The 26,312-nt window shown below is 41.1% G+C and overlaps 1 protein-coding gene across 3 annotated transcripts; it reads right to left on the bottom strand.

Moving 5' to 3' along the window:
• Positions 1 to 18,298: 18,298 nt before the first annotated feature.
• TLR5 (toll like receptor 5) lies at positions 18,299 to 26,099 on the bottom strand. Of its 3 annotated transcripts, none has more exons than XM_014877489.2 (2): positions 25,895 to 26,099; positions 18,299 to 21,916 (listed from the first exon to the last, which is right to left on the bottom strand). In XM_014877489.2, the coding sequence occupies exon 2, from the start codon at positions 21,910 to 21,912 to the stop codon at positions 19,327 to 19,329; it is 2,586 nt and encodes an 861-aa protein (XP_014732975.2). In that variant the 5' UTR covers positions 21,913 to 21,916; positions 25,895 to 26,099; the 3' UTR covers positions 18,299 to 19,326. The 3 variants fall into 3 exon arrangements, 2 of the variants coding, with proteins under 2 accessions (XP_014732975.2, XP_088017267.1); XM_088161141.1 differs by having other exon boundaries at positions 18,299 to 21,791; XR_015802185.1 differs by lacking the exon at positions 18,299 to 21,916 and adding an exon at positions 24,038 to 25,410.
• Positions 26,100 to 26,312: the final 213 nt, after the last annotated feature.

The raw sequence follows: 26,312 nt of genomic DNA, 5'->3' as shown, positions 1-26,312 counted from the left end.
TAGATTTTGAACAAAACCCCTCTGACTCTAGAATTCAGTGTTGTCCTTTCCTGTGAGGAGAAATTAAATGGGAAATAGTTTTTCTGGTGAAGTTCTATCATTATATACACATATGTAAATGTTTGTATAAAAATAAAAGCTAAATAAGCAGACAAATCCTGGATTTCTTTAAATGTTAGATCTGGTCATAAAAGTTGAGAATGTTTTAAAAAAGGAATTTTAAAAATCTTGTTCTTACAATGTTTACTCACAGTATTTAGGCCAGCTGAAGCTTTGAGACACATCAGCATACTTTACTTGATAAAGCTTAGGTTTACATTAGTTTCTAAAATCAGTCTTTCATTCCCAGCTTTCTAAGAAAGAAGGCACTACACGGTATCTGTTTTATTTCTGCAATATTAAAGATAGGGCAATGGTGAAAAGAATGCCAAAATAAGGCAGATGGTTTGGTTGTTCAGCATTTTTAGTTCTGTATTGCTTCTGCAGCCTTTTGTGGATGTTCCAGGATTTACAGATAAATATCAAGTCAGCTCTGGAAGGAAAGGTTATTAAGAGAGGAATAGATAAAAGAATTAGGGAGAGCTAGGTGACTAATATTCCTGTTAGCTGATTCAGAATTTGCAGAGCTCCAGGAGAAGGCAGCATCCCATAAATTACATCTCCACTTGTGATTGCATGATTATAGTTATTAAAAACCATGTTTGAAATAAAAAGGCAAGCCTAATTCTCAGATAATGGGTTAAATCTATAGCACTGGCAGCCAGATAAACCCTTCTTCTGCCTGGTAAATAAAACAGAGACAGAAGTGGCTGCTCAGAGGTGTATTTAATATTGACTGAAAGAATAAAAGGGGCACATGTAGAGACAGAATAGGAGAGCCTGAGTTGTAGATTTGCCAAAGAGTATTGCTGTCCTGATGGGTAGGGGCCTTTAATGTGTTGAGTTAGGAAGAGCTGCCAGACTTTATGAAGGCAGCCTGACCTTGCAGGACCAGGGATTGGAACAAGTGGAGTTAAGCAGTGTGTGCAGAGCTGTGGCATGGGGCCCTGGTGGATGTGCAGACAATATGCTGCACAGCAACTGGAGTGCCTTCACAGGCTCCCATTGCTGTATTGGCAGGAATTGCAGCATGCAGCCATCTGTGCCTCATCTGCCAGCATTTACAGTGGAAAGGCAAAATTCCTTCATTATCTCGGGCTGGATTGCTGCCCTGCCTGGTTTTTGCAGTGCTATAGGTACAGAAGGGGTGAGTGAGCTCTCTGCTCCCAGGTGTGGCTGGTTCAAGGAAGGTTTAAGTGCTGATTGTGCTCCCACTGGAATCACATTGAAGTGTTCTATGGGAGAGGGTGGGCAAGCTCTTTTTTCGTGGCTGGCCATCAGTTTATCCCCTTGAAGCATGACAGTCGATACCTTTGGCCATTTTTCATTAGCCACTGTAATATTAGATATTCTTCTTATTCCTACTAATGTCTAATCCAGCTTTTGTTCCCTGCCAGGGGATTCCAAGCAGAAGGGAGAGGAAGAATTAGGAAGACACTGTACTGATGTGGTGTGACTGATGTTACTAGGAATCCACAAGAGTAATTGCAGGGTTTTCCTGCCCTAGTTTCCTTTTCTTGCTGATACTGAAGCTAATGAGGATTTGAAATCATTCTTCAATCTTGTGCTTGCATAATAATTATTGATATTCTGAACAATGAAGGCAACAGATTGATGTGCCATCAGGAAATGCTGTTGCTGAGGGGCTGAGAGGGTCACACAAAATATAGTGCAAACAATATTTCTTCAAGTAAAGCAGGAAGTCAAAACCTTCCCCAGGCCTTTATAGTTCAAGAATTTGTTCTAAATTTTTGCCAAGAGAGCAACTTGTCTAAGAAAGCAGTTTCTGGAATAAATCAAAGTCCTTGTTGCCCTTAGGGCCTCACTGAGATGTTCTTCTCAGATATCAGCTGCGTGAGAGATGAAAATAAGTGTGTCTTTCTGAGTGACTGCTGCTCTACCTTGTCTTTCCTGGAGAGAATTAACAGCCACAGGCCTGGAGTGAGTGGGGTTGTCAGAAAATGCAACATTTGGGAGTCTTGATCTTTAAGCGAAAACCTCAGAACATGGTTGAACTGGAAAACTCTAAAGAAAAACACAAATCCAGGAAATTTAGCCATTTAATGAAATAAACTCTGTTTATCAACTCTGGAAGTTACTTTCTAGAGCTGGCCATGGATTGGCAGTAGCAAATGTTTTGTTCTGCTTGCCATTCAGTGTGGGGCACTAGGCAGGAATAAGAAACAGTGAGCCCTGTACCCCCCTAAATGTCATTTTTTAAAAGAGAAGCTGGAAAGAAAATAAGAAATAAACAATCATGTTATGCTCTTTGTTTTCAGACTGATGCTGAGTGACTCCTGAGTCCAGGGACTGGGACCTCCAGGATCACTGTTTGTTTTAAATGTTATTGCTATGATTTTATTCAAGTGCAGTTTGGACAATTTTGAAATGTCAGAAATGCTTTGTATGACTCAGAGTATTATTACAGGGCTTGTGAAGTGCTGAGGATAGAAAAACTATTTAAAAATGTTTCAGTTTTGAAGGCCTTTACATACAGTATAAACGCCTTATTAATTCAAAATATTTTACCGGCATTTATACAGAAAATGTCCATATTTCTTTGTGGCTTCTTGACATTTTCTCTTTATCTCTCTAAGACTTTCCATTTTGCCACTGAAAAAGTGAAAGAAGAGGAAAAGAGATAAAGGAAATCAATCAGGCAAAAAAAAAAAAAAACACAAGAAAACTGAAGCTTCTTTAATCCAAGGTTCATTTTTCTTTCAGAAGATGATTCTGAATATATGATTTTTGCTGGAAACTAATATTTTAAATGTTTTCTGAAATGAAAAAAGCACCTCAATCTGATAAGAAAAGCTTGTTTTGTTTAAGACTTTGATCTCTTTCCTGCCCCTGGCCTTTGTGCAGCTTTGTCTCCTCTTTTATAAATCACAGGCTGGTCTTTTCACTCCAATTTGGGAAGAATGTCAGGTATGCCCGTGTCAAATTGCCCACATAACCTTCTCTGCTTTAAGGGACACACTGACATTAAGTTGTCTCTGTGCAACAGTGTCCAAGCTGTCTGGTTTATCTCTGTCACCTCAAGGTGAAGTCTCCTTCCCGGCTTTTCCAGGTTACAATTAAAACCAATAACTGCTCAGACTCCTCTGCCCTGCCCTGTGTGCCTGATGCTTGGCACCACGAGTCCCTGGGAGCAGAAACTACTGAGGAAATCCAGCTCCAGTGAAGTCTGGATTCCTGGTAATTTTAGCACCAGAGGATATGAAAAATAAAAAAGGCTTTTCTTTCTCTCATATTGCATTTCTTTCTATGTGGAGATGCCTGGATCTCCTGAATCCTTTTCTTTCTTTCCTTTTTTTCTCTTAGGAAAAGTTTCTACTTTATCCAGGTGCTGGCATCCACACAGTCTATCAGTGCTAAAAAATATTTGAGATCATTCTGGCTTCAGTGAATTTTTTGGGGCAGTTTTGATTCTCATCAAGATATCCATACAGCGTTGTGCCAGTTCCCCTTGCTGCATTCCCTAATTTCTGTTTGCAGTTTCCCTCCCACCTCAAATTAGTATATCCCAGTAATACTTAGTTCTGCTTCTTTGCTTATTTCCATGTTTCACACAAAACCTGCTTATGATATTTTCCTTGGCAAAGGCACTTGGAAATTAGGGATGTTATTGCAATGCAATGACTTTTTTCAGTCTTGACCAGACGTCCCTCTTCATGAAGCAAAAGCTTTTACAAGTTGAAACAAGACTGGTCATCCAGACTGTACAGTGGAATTGCAATCACAGAAAGTTACTTGTATTTCCTTCTGAGGTGTCCAGTGTGTCCAACCAATTCTTGGGCAAAAACTGAGTTAGATGACTCAGTGGAGCAAAAATGGAATTATTTGATTTTTCTTTCAAAAGGTTTTGGATGGTCCACATGGTAGTTAAAGCAAAAAACATAGGGATTGTGATTACAGCCCAGACTCTGACTTTTCCAAGGACTTGTACCGTTCCATTTCTCTGTGCTCTCACGTCTGAGCAGTGGGGGGAGGATAATGCTGATCCTTCAGGGAACAGAGGGAAGTTTACAAAGTACTCAGGAACTGCAGGCTGCTGTTACATGGCATCAACTGTGAACAGTTCACCCAGACATTCCTAATCTGCTCCTGGAAGGGATTGCCTGGTTACTGAAGCCCTCTTCCCTAGAATCCCAAATGAAAAATATCAGTGGGATGATATGGCCATAAAAACATGGAGAGAAAATGTGCAGGCACACAAGCAGAATTTCACCTTGTCATTGCACAGCTCTGCTTCCAGAACCAGCAGGACTGAGATTGGGTCTTGTCTATATCTTGGATTTGGATTTTTTGAAGCACAGATTGAGAACAACAGTCTGAATTTTTGAGGGTTTGTTGGGTTTTTTTCCCCCTCCTGTGTGAATTCTTTAATCGTTCCCCAAAGTTTTGTAACCGATTCCATTTCACACCTCGCACTTTGCAGCTCTTCAAGAGCTCTGTACAGTGTGGCCATGCTTGGAGATACTTCACCTTAGATACATCCCATATGTCAGATATTGCTTGGAAATGAGACAGAAAACAACGGGTTGAATTGTGATGACTTCCACATGATACATAAATCTTATATAAATTTTATATAGCACATGATAATAATGCTATATAAAAAGTTATCATAGATGCTGAAAAACTTCCATGGCCTAACAGACCTCTCAAGGTACTGGCACTTAAGCATCCTGTGATTCTTTGCTATCCCAGTGGATACTTTATCCAAGGTCAGTTACAGATGTGCTTAGGTTTTGGAACAACTTTTGGTTTGTAGCATGTGCAAGGGAAGTGGAAGTCACAGAAGCCACTGTGTGTAATCCAAAGCCAAATATTTTACTTAAAACTCTATGAATTTTTCCTTTAAAGTGCCCTTTATCGATTACCTGGTTCTTCCTGTTCCAATAATAGCTTTTCTGATTCTTTCTCTGAAAAGTGAAATTGCATTATGAAATTACATTAGTGTGCATTGAGAGAGCACCAGTTATCTCATCTGACATTTTATGTATTGATTGAAATGCTGAGAGACAAGAAAGTCATGATTTATAAGAGTACAGTGAAAAACTGAGAAACAGGTGAGGGAAGGTCACAAAACACGAGCAGTAAATGGGGTCTGAGCACACTCAGAGGAGTCAATTCCATGATGAGAAGGAAGGAATATGGAGGGGGGAGGGGGCTCTTATTCCCCAAACCAACTTTGGTTTGCTGAGCTCTTTTTATTTTTCTAGGTAGTCTTACCAACCTATATGGAACGTATCCCACCGATTGTAAGAATTTATATAATACCTAATGCTGAACTTCTTATTCGAAAATAGTTCAGAAAGTCAAAGCAGCAGAGATGCCCCAAGGTGATTACCTAGCAGGCTGCTGGGGAAGCCAGGACAGCCCCCAGCACTCCTGAACCCCACTCAAGGAGTCTGTCCTTTTGGCTGAACTGCCTCTAATCATGAGAACAAGAAAGAGTGATGTCAGGGTTGTGTTGTCATCTGCACCCTGGGCATAGCTGGGCAAGTGACATTTAACTGGAGTTGGTTTGTGGAGCATGCTTGGTTTTGTCAGCCCCCCAGCCTTGGCCAATGGGGAAGAGCACACAATGTCTTTTAGGGGAAGGTTTTTTCAAAACAAGATTTTTGCTTTAATTGCTATTTACACATTCCACCCTTCACCCTTTTTCAGCTGCAGGGAGATCTTTTTCTATTTTAAAAGCTAGGGCAGGAACTTGAGGCTAGAGACTGCAGCCAAATCAAACAGGAATCTCACCAACCTAGTAGAGGGTGAGCTGATAATAAAGGCTATCTGACCAAGCCTTTAAAGCTCTCTTCTTCCAAAGACACTCCCTTATCTGAAGCCTCTGGCTTCCCATGAGAGGGTATAAACATCTTCCTAAGCAGCAGGGTACCCTTTGACACTAAGAGGAAAGCACAACTCAAGATAAATTGAAGAGGCTTTTATGTCTAATCTCAATAAGCATTCAGAGGCTGTGAATGTCTTTTTATCCTGAGTTGTTGAGGTTTGTTTTGTTTTTTTGGCTGGGAGCACATTTTGCTTGGAGTTTTATTACATCCCTCATGGCTTTTTTTTTCTTTCCTTTTTCCAGATGAGCTGTCAGTGCAGTACTTGTTTGGTCAAGACTTGTGTGTTTATTTGGCATCTTCAGTGCATAAACCCAGTGCTGTTTGCAGGGCTTCCATGCACCAATTCTGCTGATATTTTAAGGCTCTGACTGATGTGGCTTGAGGGTAAATGTTTTCTGACTTTAACATTGTATAACCTTGCTCACAGGAGCAAATTCTGATTACTTCCTTTCATTGGCAGAGGTTTCAACTTTGTCAATTCACTGCTATTCCTCATTAGAGGTTTTTTTAAAAGGTGTCAAAGATTTTATTCTTTTTTTTTTTTTTTTAATAGCTGTTGGGACCCCATCAATGAACAGCTCATAGAAAGCTCAGCTCACTTCTTAGAAATGCATCCTCTGTGACTGCTGAAGGCAAGACCCCTGTGCTCCCTTTGCAATAATAATCTCCTCTTCCAGGAGTGCTGATCCCCAATGTGCTCTCCAGGACCTCTCCACTGGTCCTTGTTTCATGTCCATTCCCAGCCACCCTTCTCCTGGCTAATGAAGAGCAGATGAGGTGTCATTCAGAGCTGGTTTAAGTGGCCCCACTGCTGTCCCAAAGGATGGAGGCTGAAGGGTTTGAGGTTCTTGGTCCAGCCCAGGGCTGTACACTCTGCTTCTGCTGCCCTGCAGCCTGTCAGGCTGGGGAGACACTGGGATTGGCAGCAGTGCCAAAGGCCTTTCTCTCCTGCTTGCTGGGAGCCAATTAGAGAGAAAACAAAGATATTTCAACATAAAGTTCACCCCCGTGACTTACCAGCAGTGCTGCCTTTACTCAAAGGCTGTCTTGAGCCTCCTCCTTCTATCCCATGGATAGAAAGGGGTGCCTCACATGTTTCCAGTAACCATGACAGGCCTTCCACACTGGAGGTACCCTCATGTTCCAGCCACTTTCATTTCTTTCAAAAGGAAAACATCCCTCGAGGCTCATGTGCAAACGTGTTTTTAGATAAAGAACATGTATCCAACCACTATAATTAACTTTCCATTTTAAAACCTCCAGTTCCAGATCAGCTCCCTACAGGCTAATTTTTCTGTTTGCAGGAATGCATGAGTGATGCACAGATGCTCTGTCAGGATACTTTACCTATTCATTAAGTTTGATTAGATAGCATTTGCACTCTGCCATCTAAGAGTGTGCCACTTTCTGATATAATTAGTGTTCCTCCAATTAGGATAAATGGCTGTTTCATTACTTTTAAGTGGATCATTAAAGTGCCATTCCTGTCTCCTGCCTCTGGAGCTGACAAGGGTACCTGCACACTCCTTTTTGCAAAGTCAAACCTAATTTCAGGAGGCTAATGGGGAAGGTAATGTAGCAGGGCAGATGTTGCTCAGGGCTCCTGCTGAGAGCAGTTCCTGGGTAGCTGATTTTCCTGTGTGCCTGAGACTCTGATTTGCAAAACAGAAGTACCTGATTGCCAAGACAACTTTTGGAGAAGTTCCTGGAGGCATCAAAACCTGGAAATTATTTAAAATACATATTGATAAGCTTCTGTTGCCAAATGAATTCCTGTGATGACTGTGGAATTGTATTATTGTCACGGGGAAAACACAAGAGATTGTGCCTCATCAAGACCAGTCCCTGTATCTTTGTTTTCCCATCCCACATTCATCCACAAGGATGTCTTCTCTCCAGGGGTCGTGCAATTTGCTTGGAACCTGGGTGTAGCAGCCCTTTTTGTTTCTCCAAGGGGCCTTGCAATTCCTTAATCATTAGATACTGCTGTGTTAAAAACACCATTTTCTGAGAACTAGAGGGCAGATTTCTGGCCTCTATCAGAGAATTGTGACTCACATTTTGGGAAGGGATAGAGACATCTCTTTTGTAAGGGAGATTTGAATAGTGAGTCACTGTGCTGGTCCCTTTCTGTAATTTTTTCCTTCTTAGACGTGGAATTCATAGACAGCTGTATATTTTAAAAATGCTTAAGGACACATCTGCAGAAAAATAATCTTGACAATTCTGGATGCTGTAAGTCAGAAGCTGATCCAGCTCTGAGATCATCTGATTTGCCCCATCAAGATCTAATACTGTTTCTAAAAATTTTTCAAGAAGGGCTAAGATTTTGGAAAACAAAGTTTATACTTCTCGCTACAGGATTAATCTACTCAAGATGTAGTTAAAATGCATTTTAAAAACCCCTAAAATACCTGTGGAACTGCCTGAGTATCTTTCTATTGATGAAGCTGGATCAGATCTTAGATTGCTTAAAATGTAAAAGGCCTATTTGCTTTTCTCTGCACTTTTTCTTTTCCTCTAGTTTTCTCTGATTTTCAAGCCCTTTTGTTATCTTCTGACTTGTGGTCGCTGGTTCTCTTTTTACCACGACATAATTGTGTAAAACTTACCCTTCCCAGTTCATCCAGCTTACAGCCATCCACATATTTCTTAGGTTCACATCTCAGATGACTCATGAAAGCCAAAACATCCATTAACCAGTCACCAACTTACTGATTGCATTTATTTCTCATAAGTCTGCAAAAAGATGTTTTTCCCACCCTCCTCAAAGTCAGTGGGTATCAGGCAGGTGGGCTGCAACCTTTATCCCATTCAATGACTTCACAGTGGGTAGATTGAAACATGCAGGGCGGTCACAAAAGCCAAGTGGGAGCTGGGCAGGAGGGATTAGATCTTGAGGAATTTTATTTAATTAATCTTTCTGCTAAAGTAATCACATCTCACTTCTCAGACTCTTACCCTTCTAGGTCATGTTTTCTCTATCAAACTGTGAAGTAACACACAGAATCATATAGCCTTCTTGGTATCTTTGATTTAAAATAAAAACATAAAGAATTCTAAAGCGACATGAAAGTATAAATAGATGGGGTAAGAAAATATTTACTGCTGTGTAAACAGCTATCAGTCTGTCAGAGATGTCTGCAGCTGCTGGATCTCGGTGGGAGGCAGCCTGAGCCTTGCACCTTGAGCCACTTGGGACAAAGGTTTGCATTGATCCCAGATGCTACTTTGAAAACTGAGGCTCGATACATCTCTAGTCTTTGCAGGAAGTCAGAATAAACCCAGCAGCTCCTGTCTGAAATCTGTGCTGCTTTTGCTGTGGAGGGTGTTCTGGGGGTGTAGCAGCTCTCAGTGAAGGTTCTGGCCCCAGCCACACATCCCAGAACAGAGCAGTATTTTGCGAGGCCACATTTCAGCGACTAAGGCACCAAACACATCGGGGTAGATCATCAGCCATTATTAATGCACGCATCCTGCAGCTCTCAAGAGGAGGTCTGGCCTCAGGTTCATAGGTTTAGGCAGGATGTGCTGCCTTGTCATGCCAATGAAACACAGACAACAGGATGTGGGGAGATCTCCAACCTCGGTAAAGGCTACCAAAGGGTCACTGGAAGAAAAAGTGCTTCTATATGTGAAGTATGAGTGCGTCCCTTCAGTGTCTTCTGCTAAGATTTTCCTTCAAAGGGGTAAAACCAAGGTCAGGGAGCAGTAAATTACTGAGTTCAAAAACTCTGGATTCTGAGGCTATCTGGGAAGTCTGCAGCATGGCAGTAGAAAAGGTGAGGCTTTGCTGAGAAGAGCCGCTGTTGTGCTGCTGTTGGTGCAGGTCAGTTCAGTGAATTTCATCACCCATTGCTGTGTGTCATGAACGTGAAGCACGAGCCAGTTTCTGGATAAACGTCCCGCTCCCATGGGAGAACAGACAGCTGAGAAATGCTTTTCTCTGAAAATTGAGAAGGCAGAACAGCCCAGCCATAATGGTTACCTGCAGCAACCTACTTTGTAAAATATTTTTTCTCCAGGTATTCCTGATGGTCCCTAATTTATAGCGTCAGGCCTCTTTCCTAGGGGCTTGCAAATACTGGGTACATGCAAACCTGAGGTGAGTCATGGATCCTTCCTAAATCTTGGATGGTGCAAGGAGAGTAACTCGAGTGGCAGAAAGGATTGTTTGCTGATGAGAGTGTCCCTGGTGCAGCTCTCAGGTCAGTCAGTGGTGTCTGTGCAGGTGTCCCAGGCTGCCTGTTGGATGGGAAGGATAAAGCTTGCAGAGTGCCCCTGCTGCCTCCTCACCACAGGATCAGCAGGATGGAATAAAATGGTGCATCTCTGGTGGCTCCAGCAGCTCCCAAGTATGTTGGAGCTCTGTGGAAAACTGCAGATATTGTTTTTATTCCTCAGGCTTGATACAGCTGGGCAGCCCTTTTATCTCCCAGTGATTTTAGCACTGTAACACACACGCTGGTTTAGTGGAGCTGTGCAGAGGGGGTGTCAGGCTTTGTAGCTGTGACATGAACAAGATGGTTCAGTTCTGTCCCTTCAGCTAACTCCAAACTGTGTTACAACCTGTGCTCAGGCAGGACAAACTTTCCTGTGCGCCCTTCCTCCTGGCAGGGCACGGATGTGTCCCCCACAGCCACCTGCAGCCTCTCCCTCCGGGGTCAGGCTCTCGGCTGACTGGGTCAGTCTTGCCCAAATCATTTACTACAGCCACTCTTAAGCGTTTTATTGGCTTTCCTCTTTATTGCTCAGCTTGCAGGTAGCTCATTGCTCCCTCACGAGGCGTGCGCTCCGTGTTCTGAGGGCACACGTGGCCTGGTGTGGAAACAGTCACGGTGCCAAATCCTCTAAATACTGTAAAATTCCAAGGCCCAGTCCAGGTCTCCTAAAATAGCATGTCTGAGCAAACTTCCTGGGGCTTTTTAAACAGCCTTCTGATGTGTGTGCCGGGGCTGAATGGAGCTGCGGATTTCTGAAGTGTCAAGGGGGCGAATGTGTGTGTACCCAAATGAGAATATTATGAATGAGTCTCTTCAGAGAAGAACACTGATGAAAAGGACACTGTTAGCAAAAACGACCACAGAAGTATGAGCAAATACTCGAAAGGAAGAACACCCAGGGGGAGTGGGTTCCCACTTTCTAGTGAAGTACATTATTTTCTTTTCAGAAGTCATGCTAAATAGGAAAGATTTTCCAGTTTTAGCAAAAAACTGAAATAATGTCTGTCCTTAGTGTAAGTTCTCCTGGGTGTGAAGACAAGTCCCAGTGTACTTCCATGGCCATAGGATAAGCCTGTGGATTCATGTCTTAAGAGGAGTTAAGCTAAAAAAGGCTAAGCTCTTACCTGCCTTCTGCATTTACATTGCTTCATCAGCATGCTGTTTAATTGTCTCTCAGTTTTAATGTCTTTACAATTACAGCACCCTCATCACACAGGGCTTGTGCTGTCTTCTCACAAAAAAAAAAAAAAAAAGATGAAAAAGTGAGGCACAAAGAGGGCAATTTGCACAAGTTGAATTTGTATACCATTGTTTGTCTTCCATTTGGTCATCTACAATAGAGTAGGCTGTGAGCTGACAGGGACAGTGCTCTCTGTAGTAGTGCAGCTCCTCCTTCTTCACACTGAAAACTTCTGTCGGCTTCAGATATCATTTTCCTGCAGCTGTTGTTGGTAGTTCCGCTTCTCTGGGTTCTTCAGCTCTTTCAAATCAGACTAAAGATCTTTCCTAACCTCTGTCTTGAGTGATTTGTTTCCATCATCAGCAAGAAGAATTGCACAAAAATGGAAAACAGGGCAGAAAACTGCATGGGCTTTTCTAAAGCATGTCTCAAGTTTAAGAACAAAAAAGAAGAAATTCCCCCTTTATTTAAACTAACCATGCTCTGTCATTCCCAGCTCTGGTCTGTTCTCCATCAAGTCACATTCCAAAATTGCTCCTGATAAAGAATTGTAAAGAGAGAACTGAGTGAAAAACCACTGGCTTTGTACTAACTGACAGGCTGCATTTTTCCTCTTGCTGGATGTGTCCCTGAAGGGTATCAAGGGATTTGGCAAAGGTGAAGTGTGTTCTGGATTTCTCTTTGTTCCATACCAGCTTGTATTTTCCCTCGTGCCATGAGGTCTGTCAAGGGCACCACTGGCTGCTACAGCTGAAGACTGAGCTGACATCTTCATAAAAGGCTCGCCTCTGGCAGGAAAAGTGCAGCTCAGACTTCAGAGGAAGGGTTGTGATTCATCCGTGGCTTTTCTCTGAAGCCCTGGTAGAGTATGGTGGATCTACATGGGTAAATGGTTTGCAGATCTTTCCTAATTTGTATTTAATCACACAGACATTCATGGTACTTGTCAGCTGCCTCAGTTCTCCCTTGCAGCACTTTTCCTGGGTGGCTGCAAATCTATTTATAACGAAAGATGGTGCAGGGATGTTTGACGGTGCAGAACAAGGGAGGTTGCAAAAAGGAGTTGCAAAGCAGTTAAAGCTTGAAATTAAGGAAGCTGACACTGAAAATTGCAAGATTGCTTCCCATAGACAGTTGGAATGCAGCTTGAAGGCTGTTCTCCCTAGGAAGAGAGTGAGAAATTCATGGCCTGCTTTTGGGAGTGCTGAATGTTTATGTCAGGAGGGATGCAGGTGCTAGCACTCTTATACAAAGTAAATGATTCACCCTGGAATTTCTCACTATCCCAAAGGGAAGGCTGGACTATGGGCCTGGGGTTTTCCTTTCTGATGAGTTAAAGTGAATCAATTCCAGAACACCAGATCTTTGGATAAAAGGAGGTTATAGTTAGAATAGTTTTGTTCATTTCTCATGCTCTGTACAATTTATTGTTTCACCTTTTTTTTTCTCATTGATATTACATTCTTAGGCATCATTGTTTTGAAGCAACATATCCAAATGACCCATTACAAAGATTTTTAATGATTACTGATGAATTTTAGTATCTGAGAGTTCTCAGAATAGAGTTCATGCATTTCAAATTATATTGCCTTCTCCCTATTCTCCCTACTCCACTGCTCACTTTCCCATAGGTTGATCTTCATGAGGACAATGTCCTTATTGGGATCATATGTTTTTCATGGTTTTTCCTATCATTCTTAATTTGCAAGTCCTCATCAGAAATGCTAGACCATGTGGGTAGCTGAAAAGTGTTAGCATCTCCCAGTGAAATGCCCACTGGATTCTTGCTCCCATCCTGAATAGGCTTAGATCAGGTTGGTGACACTCAATGACTCTTCAGCCACCTTCTCCTCCCTGTAAAACCAGTTCTGACCCACACGGGCAGGCTGGTAGCCATTAAGTGGAGGCCTTACACTGTTAATTAGTTCTGCTGATAAACAGAAGAGTTTAGTTGGATGGTAATAAAAATGCCCATTGGAAAACTCCTACTAAACTGAGCGAACTGACCTAAGAGCTTTGACAAACCTGAGCTCTCTTCCCAGTGCTGCCCGTGCCCAAAGGTTCATCACTTGATTCTCTCTGCCTCAATTCCTCCATCTTTAAAGAGGAGATAATAACATGCACTCATCTTCATGAAACTCTTCTAAGTTTACTGCTACAAAGTCCCACATGTGCCAAATACGTGTTTTGAAACTGCACCTGATCTCAATGCTGAAATTAAATTGCAAATCCAATCCTCACAACTTGAAGTACTTAGCTTTAGGTAGCAGCATGAACAGCCTGGTAGGTATAATCCTGATTCAACACTCTCCTCCAAATCTGCAAATCTGGTATCTGAAACTGTGGTTTTGCATGAGGATTCTCCATTTGCTCCATTGCTATCTTTCACTGCCCTCCATGCAGGCTTGAGGCAGCCTGATTTCTTACACTGTGAAATCTTGTATATGGTGATCAACCCAGTGCAATGACTGCTCATAAATCCAGTTTTGCAAGAGACTGGTGAACTGGTAAAAATACTCTAAACAGCATTTGGGACACACTAAATAAAGAATGAAGCCTTCTTTGATAGTTACTGAAGTTTACATACCATGTAATTATTATTATAATTGAAAATCCCAACTTCCTCTCTTTGAACATAATGTCTAAACAGGAAAAAGCTAACCTTCCTGTTTGGAGAATTGTTAGTTTCAGAAGAAATATATTTTTTTCTCTCTTGCTTGCAGTTCTCAAAGATTTTATTTTTAATACAAATAAAAAAGACAAACAATAGACTATATAAAAGGAAGGAAAGCCACATGTCTGAAACAAACAGAGTCTGCTATGAATAGATAATCTTTGCACTATGAAATAACTCATGTCATACCTACATTTTGACTTTTGCATATTGGGAAAGGAAATGTAGACTTATTTTTGGCATTCACTGCAGTGTATAATACAAAATACAGAAAACAAAGTTAAGGTTAGAGAGGGAAGAAAAGCCTTCTGTCAATCTGTACAGAGAGGAAGAACCATGTAGGCAGTTGGCCTGGCCCAACAGTAATTTCTAGATGTGATGCAAGGCTGAATTTAAAATTTTAGGTACCTGCTTGGCATACAGTGTTCTCTGGTTCAAGTCAGTGCTGACACGGCCTTTTGGGTAAACCTCACCTCCTAAACTCTGCTTTTGGAGTTTTTGTTTAATTAAAGGAAATACTGGTGGAGCAGCACCTGCAGCTCTGTTCCAGGTGTGTGTGGAATTTTTGATGGCTGCCAGGAGCAGCACAGTGAGAGTGAAGACCGAGATGCTCAGCTCACCTTTGGGAGGCAGAAAGACAGGCGACTGAAAGCTGAGTATGAAAAAGTGCTCGTACCAAGGGCAGAACGAGCTGTTTGGCATTCCAAAAATGTTTTATGCCTTCCCAGAGTCTGACAGGCAGCCTAATGGAATGACCACCAGGAGAGGCCTTGTGAGGTACTGCTGATGTCAATTTATCAGTGTGGAAGTCTTCATATTTTCACTTCTCCTTCATGTTATTTCATTGCAGTCAAGGCTGTAGTCTTGCTGATCCTATTTAACAGCAGCTACTGAAACATCTTGCATGAATGCAAGAGGATATATGTGATATAAGATCACTGCCCACAGAGGGCTGAGAAGCTGCAAAGTCCTGTCTTTTCTCCATCATCTTCCTAAAGTTCTTTATTCCAGGACTGACTAATTTAGATGTTCTTCACAGCTAAGCAAAAGTCCTGAAATACTTGGGAAATTTCCTGGTTCTTGTATTTACAGATTGTATGAATATCGACCATCTTTTGATCATGTAGAAAGTGTGGTCTTACAGGGTCAAATACCAGACATTTATAATTGTTTTCTATTCCTTGGAGGTTTTTTACACCAATCTCTGATTTTGGAAGCCTTAATTTACAGAACTGCCTGCTTACTGTTGGCATTACTGTGTAAGTGTGAAGAAACCCTGCCAGTATTTTCTTGGGTTATTTCCAGGTGGATCTTCTTACTACATTAGGGCATGATGCTTGCTCACGTTTGTGGAGTTAGACCTTAAAGACATCTCTTTATTCCTTGTCTGTCTTTGCTTGCTTCAGGTTTGCACTTCTCATGGAACTCAAGTGTGTCCAAGAAGCTTCAGCTCCATTTGCAAGCACTCACTGCTGCCATTCAGTTGTGTCCTGCTCTTCATCTTCATCTGTATTCTCCCAGGTATGGGCCTTGCTTTGTGATTTAACTGGACTGCAGCTCCAGCAAGAAGAGGACATGTCAAAGCCATTGTAAAATAATGGGCACCACACGAAATCGAGAAGGTGGGGTGCAATGATCTGAAATGCAGACTGGCAGGGAGAACAAGAGCTGTCATGCTGAAAAAAGACCCAGAAGTCAGCAAAGGAGCTGAATTAATAATGTGACACAGAAAATTAAGGACAGGGTGTTTCTGGGCAATATATGCAGGAGTGTCCCTCTTGAGATTGAGCTCTCTGTAGTCTTATCTTTGCTCGTGTTTTTCACACAGGTACTGGGGTGGGAGCAGTGCTGGATACTAACTGTCAGTAGTTAAATCTACCACCTTGTTAATTAATAACATGATACTCTAGCAGCAGGTGGAACAGTCTCTCTGATTGGGATTAACAAGTATAATTGGACTTCACTGAGCATACTAGGTCGGTCAGATGGGAGGGGATGCCTGATTTTACTGTGTGGGAAATAGTAATAATAATGTAAAATATGAAATAATATGTGGCCATACAATTGCTTGCTTCTGTTAGTCTCCATAAGGATATGTTTGTAGAATCTGGATTCTGGTCCTGAGTGCCTGGAATTCAAGGAGGAGTCCATGCAATCCTTGGACTCTGAGAGGCTAGATGTCACTGTTGAACAACACTGCCCATTTGATCAGTTACTGTTTATAACTTGTATTGCAATGGTAGGACTGGGCTTTGCTACTGAATATCTGAGCTGATACCATGGGGCACTGACTCACTGTCCTCCCCTGTGCTGCTACTGCAAATAAATTCACCAGCTTCCATCTTAATAGCTTGCTTTAGAGCCAGTGCCACACTTCACACCCTATTCTGGACCCTCTCCAACAAGTTAATGTTTTTTACTGAGGAAGGTGAGTAAAAATGATGAGAGTATCCTTAACTAAGGAGCCATAAAATTCTGATAGAGCAGTTATGTTCCCAGTGAGCCTGAAGGAAATCCGATCAATAGTTATGAGGTTGAGACTCAATTTATGGCCTGAATTCATCAAGCATAGTCATTCTCCATTTTAGTACAGGATGCTTTTGTGGTTCCTGCTGAGGAGTATAAAGTCAGCACAAGCCCTTTCTCAACAATTCCCCAGGCTTTGTCATTTAAGATAGCTGACTCTACAGAGGTGGTGATCAGAGTCCTATGATCTATTTGAAGGTAATTTTTCATGATATAGGACAGGCCGTACCAACTGTATGTGTTCTGAGAATCTCAGGCTTGGAATGGTTTCGCAAAGAGGAAAAAATTAAGTTATTTTGAGTCTCTTTAAAATTTGACACTGCAGTTACTCATTTGCCTGCAAACTGCTTCACAGTCAGGAATGGTTCAGTAGCACGTTCTCCAAAAATCCTTTTTAAATGCTTTTTGTAGACCCCTTGCAATAGAATTTTCAAGAGGGAGGCTGCACTAGTTCTGCATTTCTAAGCTGCCTCTGTGGAAGATGTTTTCCCATCTGCTTCCAGCACAGGTATGATCTCTTTAAGTTTTGAAATTGGTTTTTAAGGATAGAGGCAGACAATGAAATTTCATCCAAGGGTTTTACTAAAACCTCCATGTAAAAAGTCAGATCTTTCCAAAGCCTGAAACGCAAACCTTATGTAGCCACTTCCACCAGTGGCATAAGCACAAAACAGACAGAAGCTTTTCAGATGGAATGGAAAAGCCTTGATTTAAGCCACCTCCTGCATCTACTTGTAATTCCTGCATACACAGGTTAGCAGGAGAAAGTTTTAAGTATCTGAAATAACAGGAGTATTTTGTAAACATACAGTAAGGTCCTAAGTGGAGAGGGCTCTAAATTAACACTTGACCACAAATATTTTGTGATACTCATTCAAATATAATTTCTTAAGGGTGCTTTTAAATCCCCAATTCTTACACCAGTCACTGATCCATAGACTAATCCTGGACCTTCAGATGATCTTCACTGTAAGATTCATTCCTGCTTTGGCTATCTGCCAGTGGGTTTTATGTGAAATACCCCCGGTAGAGCCTCTGCATTTAAAGGATGCCTATACATATCTGCACTGGTTGACGGCACAAAAGGAGAAAGAGTTGGACATTTTCAGAGACATGTAAGAAGTTCAGAGAGCTGAAATGCCCGTGGTGGCTTTTCTGACGGCGCTTGGGGGGCTCTGGGAAGCCAGGGCTGCTGGTGCTTTCCCAGCCCTCTCCTTGCAGCAGGATTTTCCCCTCCTGCCAGCAGCTGCAGTGGCAGGAGACAGGAGGGGCTCAGAAAAGCCGGGCTGTTACCTGAGCCAACAGCGACACCCAGGGCTCCACCAGCACAGTCAATCCCTTCTTTCATCTGCAACCCTGCAAAGTATTCCAAGGTTTAGCCCTTTCTGCCGTCCTGAATGACTACACTTATTGAGAAGGAAGAGATACTTTGCTGTAGTAATTTTATCAATAGAAATCGTGTATACTGTGCTGAGAGTAAATTAGATCAGCCACGGGCACATCCAAAGAGTATTCACACAAAGTGGATTACACTCTTTCATCTCTATCAAAACAGTAAAGATTATGTTATTTGTTTGCAGCTAAGGTCGAGGCAGAAAACTTATAAAATTTCCCATTCCTGCTTCCTCACTACTGCAAAAAATCTTACTGAGATCACACTGAAATTATTTTGGTAAGCTTTTGTTGAACAAATGTACACTCAAGGAATACGTCACGATAGAAATAATAGGTCCAGGCTCTGTAACAGTGAACACTGAGTCAGACTTTTAATAAATGACCCTAAATAACCCCTTGAAGATACATACCTGAGCAGACAGTGGTAAAATAATAGAGAAGTAAGAGAGAGCCAGGCATTAATGTCTCTAGAAAAATATTTCAATTGAAGCAAGCAAACATCTTAGAACTGATCAGCACACAGGGTATGCTGAGGACAACCCAAATTACACAGGACAATTACGAAGTATAGGTGTATTTCCCACTCCCAGAATGCAAAAGCCCCGTCACCAGGGTACAGCTTGCACAGTTGCTGAGGTAGTTTCTTGCTTCCTTTCCAAGCTCAGGCCTGCTTCATATCCAAAGGGAATACCAATTCCTCTCTGGAGGGCAGGAGGCAGGTCAAATGAAAAGCACCAAAGCTGAACAAGTAGCAAATGTTGTAAACCAGCGATTGTAGTTTGATCACCATGCAGAGAAGTTGGTGGAGGGGAAGGATATGAATGGAGTCTAAAGTCTGAATGTTCCAGCTGAGCTGAGGTTAATTAAGAAGAAAATAAACAAATGAAATCTGTGTTACACCAATATAAAGCATAAACCTGCAAAACAATGATTGTACTGTGAAACAGAACATGAAAACTTACAGTGCAGCAAGCACAGGATTAAGTAGTCAAGGAACCACAGAGATTAGGCTTGGCAGTGCCTGAGAGCACTTTTGGTCACTTCTGGACAGTACCATGGGCTCTCCATGAGCATCCTTCTAGCTGAAACATACCATTTAGCAGTACTCCAAAAGTCAGGACTAAAGTGCCTGAAGATGCATCCAAAAAGTGAAGCATCTGTGATTCATTCAGTTCTTCTGAAAATGCATGTTTTAGTCCATAATAACAATTGCACTTCCATAAATCTGCTGGTTGCTTTGTCTCTGTGTTCTGAAGGATCTATACTGAAACAGTTATCATTGTGCATGTCTTTTCAAGGAAAGATGAAGTCAGATTCTGTTTATTTCTGCCATGGCACAGTTGGAAATGGGATATTTGCCAGGAACTCACACAGTCAATGTGAGACAGTTGCTATAGGCTGCAGCTCTATACCACTGATTTTCCTTTGCACTTTTTTTTCCTTCAGAATTTGGCAAGAAAGGTTATCTAAAAACCAATCTATATCTTGATAATCTTCAGGCCACCGCAAGTACTGACTCCTTTGTAAGAAGTTTCGAATTGGTTTGTGTTTCTTCAGCTGATACTGAGAAAGTGATCCAACCACTACCATAATGAGGACGTCCTTCAGATCACAGAAGTACCTGCTCTGGGCGAAATTAAAGGCTTCCACACACCACCCATCTTTGAGAAACTGCCTGGTCACAACACAAATTGTTTTCCTGCTGTTCCAAATGGCATCACGAATATTGTTGATATGTTCTTCCCCAGGCAAGAAATCTCTTTCCTCAAAACACAAGGTAAATCTGTTTTTATCAAAATACTGTGAATCCAGATGCTTTAGCAAAGAATTCTGGACCCATTCAAAGTCTTTTTTGCTGTAGCACAGATAAGCATCATATTTGTATTCACTTTTATCTGCTACTTGTGGTTGGTTGTCTATCAGTCTTTTGGTGATGGTTTTATACCAGATGAAACAAGTCCCCCGGCAGCGAGTAAAAATGATGGCTGCCACCAGAAATGCGAGAGCAATGACCAAGGAGATGATGAACAGTGAGAATCTGAGTGCCTGCTGGAGTTCATCTTCATCACAATCATCGTATGTCAGATATGACAGGGGTACCCCTTCAAAGGCAGGGGGGTGCACACAGTACCTGTCAGACTCAGAGCCAGCCAGGGTTACATTGGTTTCATTCAGCCACACCAGCAGGCTCTTTAAAGTACAGTCACAGACATAATTATTATGTGTTATATCCAGAATACTCAAGGTCATAAAGACTTCAGGCTCAGGGGAAAACAGCTGGTTCCTAGATAAGTTTAGGTGAGTTAGGCTTTGTGGGAAAAGCCCGGGAGAAAGATGAGACAACAGGTTGGAAGCCAGGTTAAGTATTTTAAGAGATGTTAGACCTCTAAAAATCTCCTGTGGAAGAGCACTAAGGTAGTTGTTATTCAGATGTAGAATCTGAAGTTTGGACAATGCCCCAAACACATCCAAACATAAATCTCTCTCCCACACCAGCTGTAACATATTTTCACCTAGATCCATGTATATTAACTGACTGTTTTCTATAACATTAGCACTTTTCTTACAGTAAGAGAACCGGTTCTGTTTTAATAAAATATACTGCAGATCTCGAATTTGGAAAAGAATATACAGCTCACCGAGGTCTTCCAACCAATTTCTTTCTAAATCGAGGTGTGTTGCAGTTATTCTTGTATCAGCAAGAGACATTAGCTTATTGTCACCTAAAAAGGCAGAGGTCAGATGCAGAAAGGAAGGGAGTCTTTTAATGGCATTATCTCGGAGATCAATTATTTTCAGATTTACTAAGTGCATGAATGATTTGTAACCAATCATCCCAATATGATTTTGCTGTAAATCAATATACATTACACTATGTAGACCCTCAAAAGTATAATCGTACAACTCACCCAAAAGGTTACTTGAGAGATTGAGTATTTTTAGGTTGCCCAAGCCAAAAAATGCTTGCCTTTGGATTTGATTTATCTTGTTTCGGAAGAGGTTCAGTGATTCCAAATTCCCAAGACTTTGAAAGACTAAAGAATTGAGAGAGAAAATGAAACCCACTGAAATATCAAAGAATCTAAGATTACTTCTTCCTAGTCCTGCAAAAGTAGAATCATCTGGATTTTTTAAGTTATCAAAGCCAAATCCCGAACCCATTATATGAGAGCTAAATAGTAAAGAATGTATTTGAGTTCCTTTAATGGCTGTAGAGAGGTATTGGACTCTCTCTGTGCTCCAGCCATTGACACTAAGGTCTAGTGAACTAAATGTAATATTTTTGAAAGGATTGGGGCACTTGGCCCAGGCCATATCTTCTGTCTTGTACAAATGATTAGAACCCAGGTTAAAAAATGAAAAGTGTTTTCCTTGGAAGCTGGTAAGATTGATTTGACAAAAGTTGGATATCTTATTTAATTTCAGGTTCACAATTTTCAAGGCTGTTAGATTATAAAATAAGGGATGAGGATGAAGTTTTGTGATTTCATTCGATGAAAGATCCAATTCTTCTAATGACCTCAAATCTTGAAAGTAACGTTCTCCCAGGATGGAATCTCCAAGGTGGTTGTAAAACAGACGGAGGACAGTCAGACTTGGCAAGCCCACAAAAGCATCAAGATCCAGTTGAAGAATCTCATTGCCTCCCAAGTCTAAGACACGAAGGTTTGGCAGGTTCCTGAACGCTCCTTTTCCTATGGTAACAGGACGGACAAACTGCGCCCCCATTTCCAACAGCAACAAGCGCTCCAGCAGTGGAAACGAAGTCGCGGTCACTTGTCTGATATAGTTGTTAGTCAGGAAAAGCCTCACTGTATCCTCTGGCACAGGTGGAACATCTGTGAGGTTGCAGAAAATATATATGGAGACTTGGGCTTCTGAGTAGCACATTCTAGAAGCACACACCCCACTAGCTAGTGACAGGCCAAAGACAAGTAGGAGCTGATGACACAACATCATAAACCTATGTGAAAAAAGTGACAATAGTGAGAATTAGTTCTGCAGTTGGCTGTCTTTGCAGTGAGTTTCAGAGCACGTTTCTAACAACTGTAAAATAGAGGACCAATGTCCTAAAAAATGGCTTGTGATTTGGGATTTATCCTTTCTCTGAAGTCTAACAAGCATCACCTGATAGGCTGTTTGGTCAGAACATGAATCCCAAAAAGATGTGAAGACCTCCTGTGACCTAAAAAGTAAGCCTCTGTTATGTCATTTAAAACCTTGCCAGGTAAGAGCAAAAATCTTGGCCTAGCTACTTAATCTGCACCATGGAACTGGGAATGTTGGTGTATTAGCTTAACTCCTCAATTAGTCTTTCCTAAAAGACTAAAACAGTTTGGATGTTCAAGTAAAGAGCAGCCACCCAGTCATCTCAACAGAGCAAGCAAATGCCACTCTTTCCTTGAGTGCTCTCCTTGTCAGGACAGGCACCTGTCTGGAATTCAGATTATTGTCACACAGAGGTGCCTAAAAGACATGAGTTTTTAGAAGGGGAACTTCTTTTGGGGCTCCTTGAGCCTCAGATTAATCTGACAATGTGAAATTGTTCTGGAAACAGCTGAAAATAGTTTTGAAAGTATAGGCAGGAAGACTAACAGTGATAGAATAAAAAAAGCAAAACAAAACAAACAAAAAACCCCAACCAAACAAAAAAAAAAAAAAACCAAAAAAACCCCCAGCAGTAGCCTGAAACTGTGCTGCAAGATTTCAGGTTTTATGGAAAAACTACATTTCCCAAACTGTAAATTCCTAAGTTATACAAAAAAAATGTGGCTTTCCTTTTTCTGATAAGGACTGATAAATGACTGGGTGAGCTGAGCTACACCTCACAAAAAAACCTCTTTCTAAATTTGCCATCTCTTCAAAACAATGAAAGGTTCCATTGTTTACTATTATCAATTTTCTCATGTTTGTGAATACTTTTCTTGTTAAATAAACAGGTTTTTTCCACTTTTCTCGAAGGAAATTTACATCTCCCAAACTGGTAGGGAAAAGGGCTGCTTCAATTTGCTTTCTAGAGGGACCCCTTCAAAAGTTTCCTCCCAAATTTGCCCTAAACCAGGAGAGGCGCACAGAACAATTTATGCAGCTTGCTAATGAATCCATTTATTCCCACTCTGTATTTTCCTTGCATTATGCCATCTGTCTGCCTGTCGCCCTTTTTATCTGAGACAAAAACTTCTGCAAAGCAAGGAAGGTGTATTCATTGAGCGTGGTAAAGAACAGAGCAAATTATTAGCCCTAAAGTGGTTGTTTGTGTGGTGTAGTTTAAAATAACTCCCAACCTTCTAACTAAGATTGCAACCATCTGCTTCTGCTTCTAGCCAAGCATTTATTGAAATGAAATGACGACCCAATGGATGAATTTGTGTGTCCTCCAGCACAATCTGCTTAATGATTGGTAAGTGTGAATTCTTGTAGAACCAAACCCCCAGCAGCCATCTAACGTCTGCAAAGTAGATCTGCTTCAGAGGGGGAAAAAGTGGGGCTTTGAATGATTACTGTTCTGATTTGAGCACGCCTCCCTCTTTAAAGGACAAGTACAAAACTCTATGCAGAATATAGCACTATTAAATTAAATTTAAATTATGCTTATTGCTGCCATGCAATGGGATTCCTGGGAAATCAGAAAGTATGTCAGTAGAAGCCACTATGACATTCCTCCTGAAAATACCAAAGGAAAGATGCAGCTAATTTTTAGACTATCTACTCCATAGAAAGTACAAGGATACTACTCATAACTGATATGATCCCACTGTATCAAACATTTTTGGTGATGTTCTCCAAGTCATCTGATTATATTAAAATCTTAACTTGTAGCAGCTTTGACTGCTGGACTGAGTCTGTGAATTTTCACCCTAGAGGCTAAGTGGGAAACCCATATAGCTCACAACTTAAAACAGTGATCTTGTCATTTTTAAGACAATCTCATGTGCTTGAGACAAGCTCTGATCCTTGAAAGTAAAACAGATTAGGGATATATGATAAGAGTTGATTTCTGAAGTCCTGGCCTTCAAACTTCATTCATGTTTTGTCTCAGTAAGGAATTTAGGATGTGCTGCAAAGGAAATCAAATTGCAGGCAGTGAGTATCAAAATTCTCTTTCATTGAGCATAGGAAAGAACAGACTCCTTTATTAGTCCTAGAGACTGTGTACTGTTGTCTGTGTACTGTACTTTAAAAAAACTGTGAAGAAATGTTAACTTCTATGAGAAATAATTCCAAATACTAAAAAATAATTGCACTTACTAGCCTCTTTTCTGACCTAGCATGCACTTTTAAAGGGGACTTTATAAGCAGTAAACTATATAATGTTTGTTGTGAGTACAAAATATTGTGATTATTAAAAAAGACACAGCTAAACATGCAGCAGGTCATTCAAGATCTTGTTTACTTTTTTACTCTTCTCTTTGCTTGAACCATGGAAATAAAACACCAAGTTACTCTTTTTAATATTTGATAACTATATATTGCTTCTTCTTGACACCTTGATATGAGGCGTTTAGCACAAATAATTTTAAATTACATTTATCTTTCAGACATTTACACTTTCATCCCAGATGAGGTGGCTGCTTTTAAAGTTTGGGCAAAATCCCAGCACCATTAAAAGCAGCGACAAAGAGAAAATACTTGGAAAGTCAATATTTAATGGATATGTGTACATTAGACAGCTAGAAAAAGCTCAGAATGTTTAGAGTGCAAGAATTAGAAAATGTTGTTTTTAAATTTTAAAATGTAGTTTTATTTTTATTACAAGAATAAAAGAAAATGGGTAAATATTTTTAGACATCTTTTCTTTTACATTGACCTGCTTTTCCACATTCTTGTAAGCCAAAAAACCATCTAACAATCTTTTAGCAGTTGTTACACTCCAAATTTGCTCTGGCTTAGTGACAAGCAAGATTTCACTTGTAAACTCTTTGCTCCCTTTCTGCCTAAGTTATTACCTTCTCCCCTGAATCCATGAGCAGCAGAGGGATGCTGGCAGTAAGAAATGCCTCTTACTGTTCTCATGAAGACAGCAGAGATATGTAATTTATCAGAATCCCATCATGTAGCAGTTTATGCAACTCTTCACCACTGTACATTAGCATGTAAAATCTTTTGGGAAGAATATTCTTCCCACAAAATGAGGATCACCCCATTCAATTATGTGTCTGTGCAGGGACATGGAGGAGAAGGGATGTGTAAATGCTTAAGAATCACAGAGTCACAGAATCTTTAAGGCTGGAAAAGGCCACCAAGATCACTGAGTCCAACCTTTGACCAAACATCACCATGCCAACTAAACCGTAGCACTAATTGCCAAGTTAGTGCTTCCACTTCTTCCAGGGATGGTGACTCCACTATCTCCCTGGGCTGCCTCTTCCAATGTTTAAACTCCTTTTGAATGAAAAAATTCTTCCTGATGTCCAACCTGAACCTCCCTGGTGGAGCTTGAGTCTATATCCTGTTGTCCTGTCAATTGAAAATTTTCATTATTGAAAACTGGAGCACGGAAGTTCAAAGAACCAGAGCCCAGCATGTGAGATTTTGTTTCCTTCTACTGCACTGATGTCAGAAAGGGTAAGCAGAAAAAGGAAGGGGGAAAGTGGGAAGGCTTAGAGTCTTCTGGAACTGACCTTCTCTATGGTACTTACTGTTTTAAAACCTGATTTTGCTAACCTGGTTTCAAACCACAGCAAGAGAGGATGGGAATTGGCAGTACCTGAGAGTGGATGCTGCAGCAGTGCCTGTCTATATCTGGGTGCCTGTCATTAAGCAGGGTCTGGAGTAAAGCTGAAAGGAGGGCTCAGACTGCCTCTTTTTGTTATTCATGACAGAGTAGCAACTCTCTCATGGAGATTTAGAAAGCACTTGCCTCTCCTCTTTCCACACCCCCAACAAAAATGCACTGGAAAAGCTGCTGTGCAGTTGCTGCCTAAACCCCATGAAAATTCACCTGAATAGACAAATGTGTCTCAATCTCCTTCTTCAGATCTTGGGCGCCTTCCAGCCATCCAATGGAGTCTCCCTTGTGCAGTCTTTTCTTTATATTCCCAGGTCACAATTCTGTAGGGAAATGAGAATCAATCCTTCTTCTTGGAGAAAGTGCAGAACACAATATCATTGTCTGATGCCCTAGTATCATTTATGTTTTCCTCACAAAAATTATGATTATCTTTCCCAGAGGCTGGTGATATTCACTGACTGTGAAGGACTATTTGTATTTGGTGCTGGGTAAAATTCCTCGGGAAAAAAACCCAAAGAGCATCCTTTTTCTTTTAATCTAACAGAAAGCCTATTCACAAGGAGTTTGCATTATCTATTTACGTTATAAAAAAAAAATCTTGAAAGATATATTGCAAAACAGTAAGCCT

This window comes from Sturnus vulgaris, chromosome 3, assembly GCF_052056855.1.
Source record: "Sturnus vulgaris isolate bStuVul1 chromosome 3, bStuVul1.hap1, whole genome shotgun sequence".
Taxonomy (NCBI): domain Eukaryota; kingdom Metazoa; phylum Chordata; class Aves; order Passeriformes; family Sturnidae; genus Sturnus; species Sturnus vulgaris.
The sequence above is the reverse complement of the archived record's forward strand: the minus strand, read 5'-3'. Positions and strand labels throughout refer to the sequence as shown.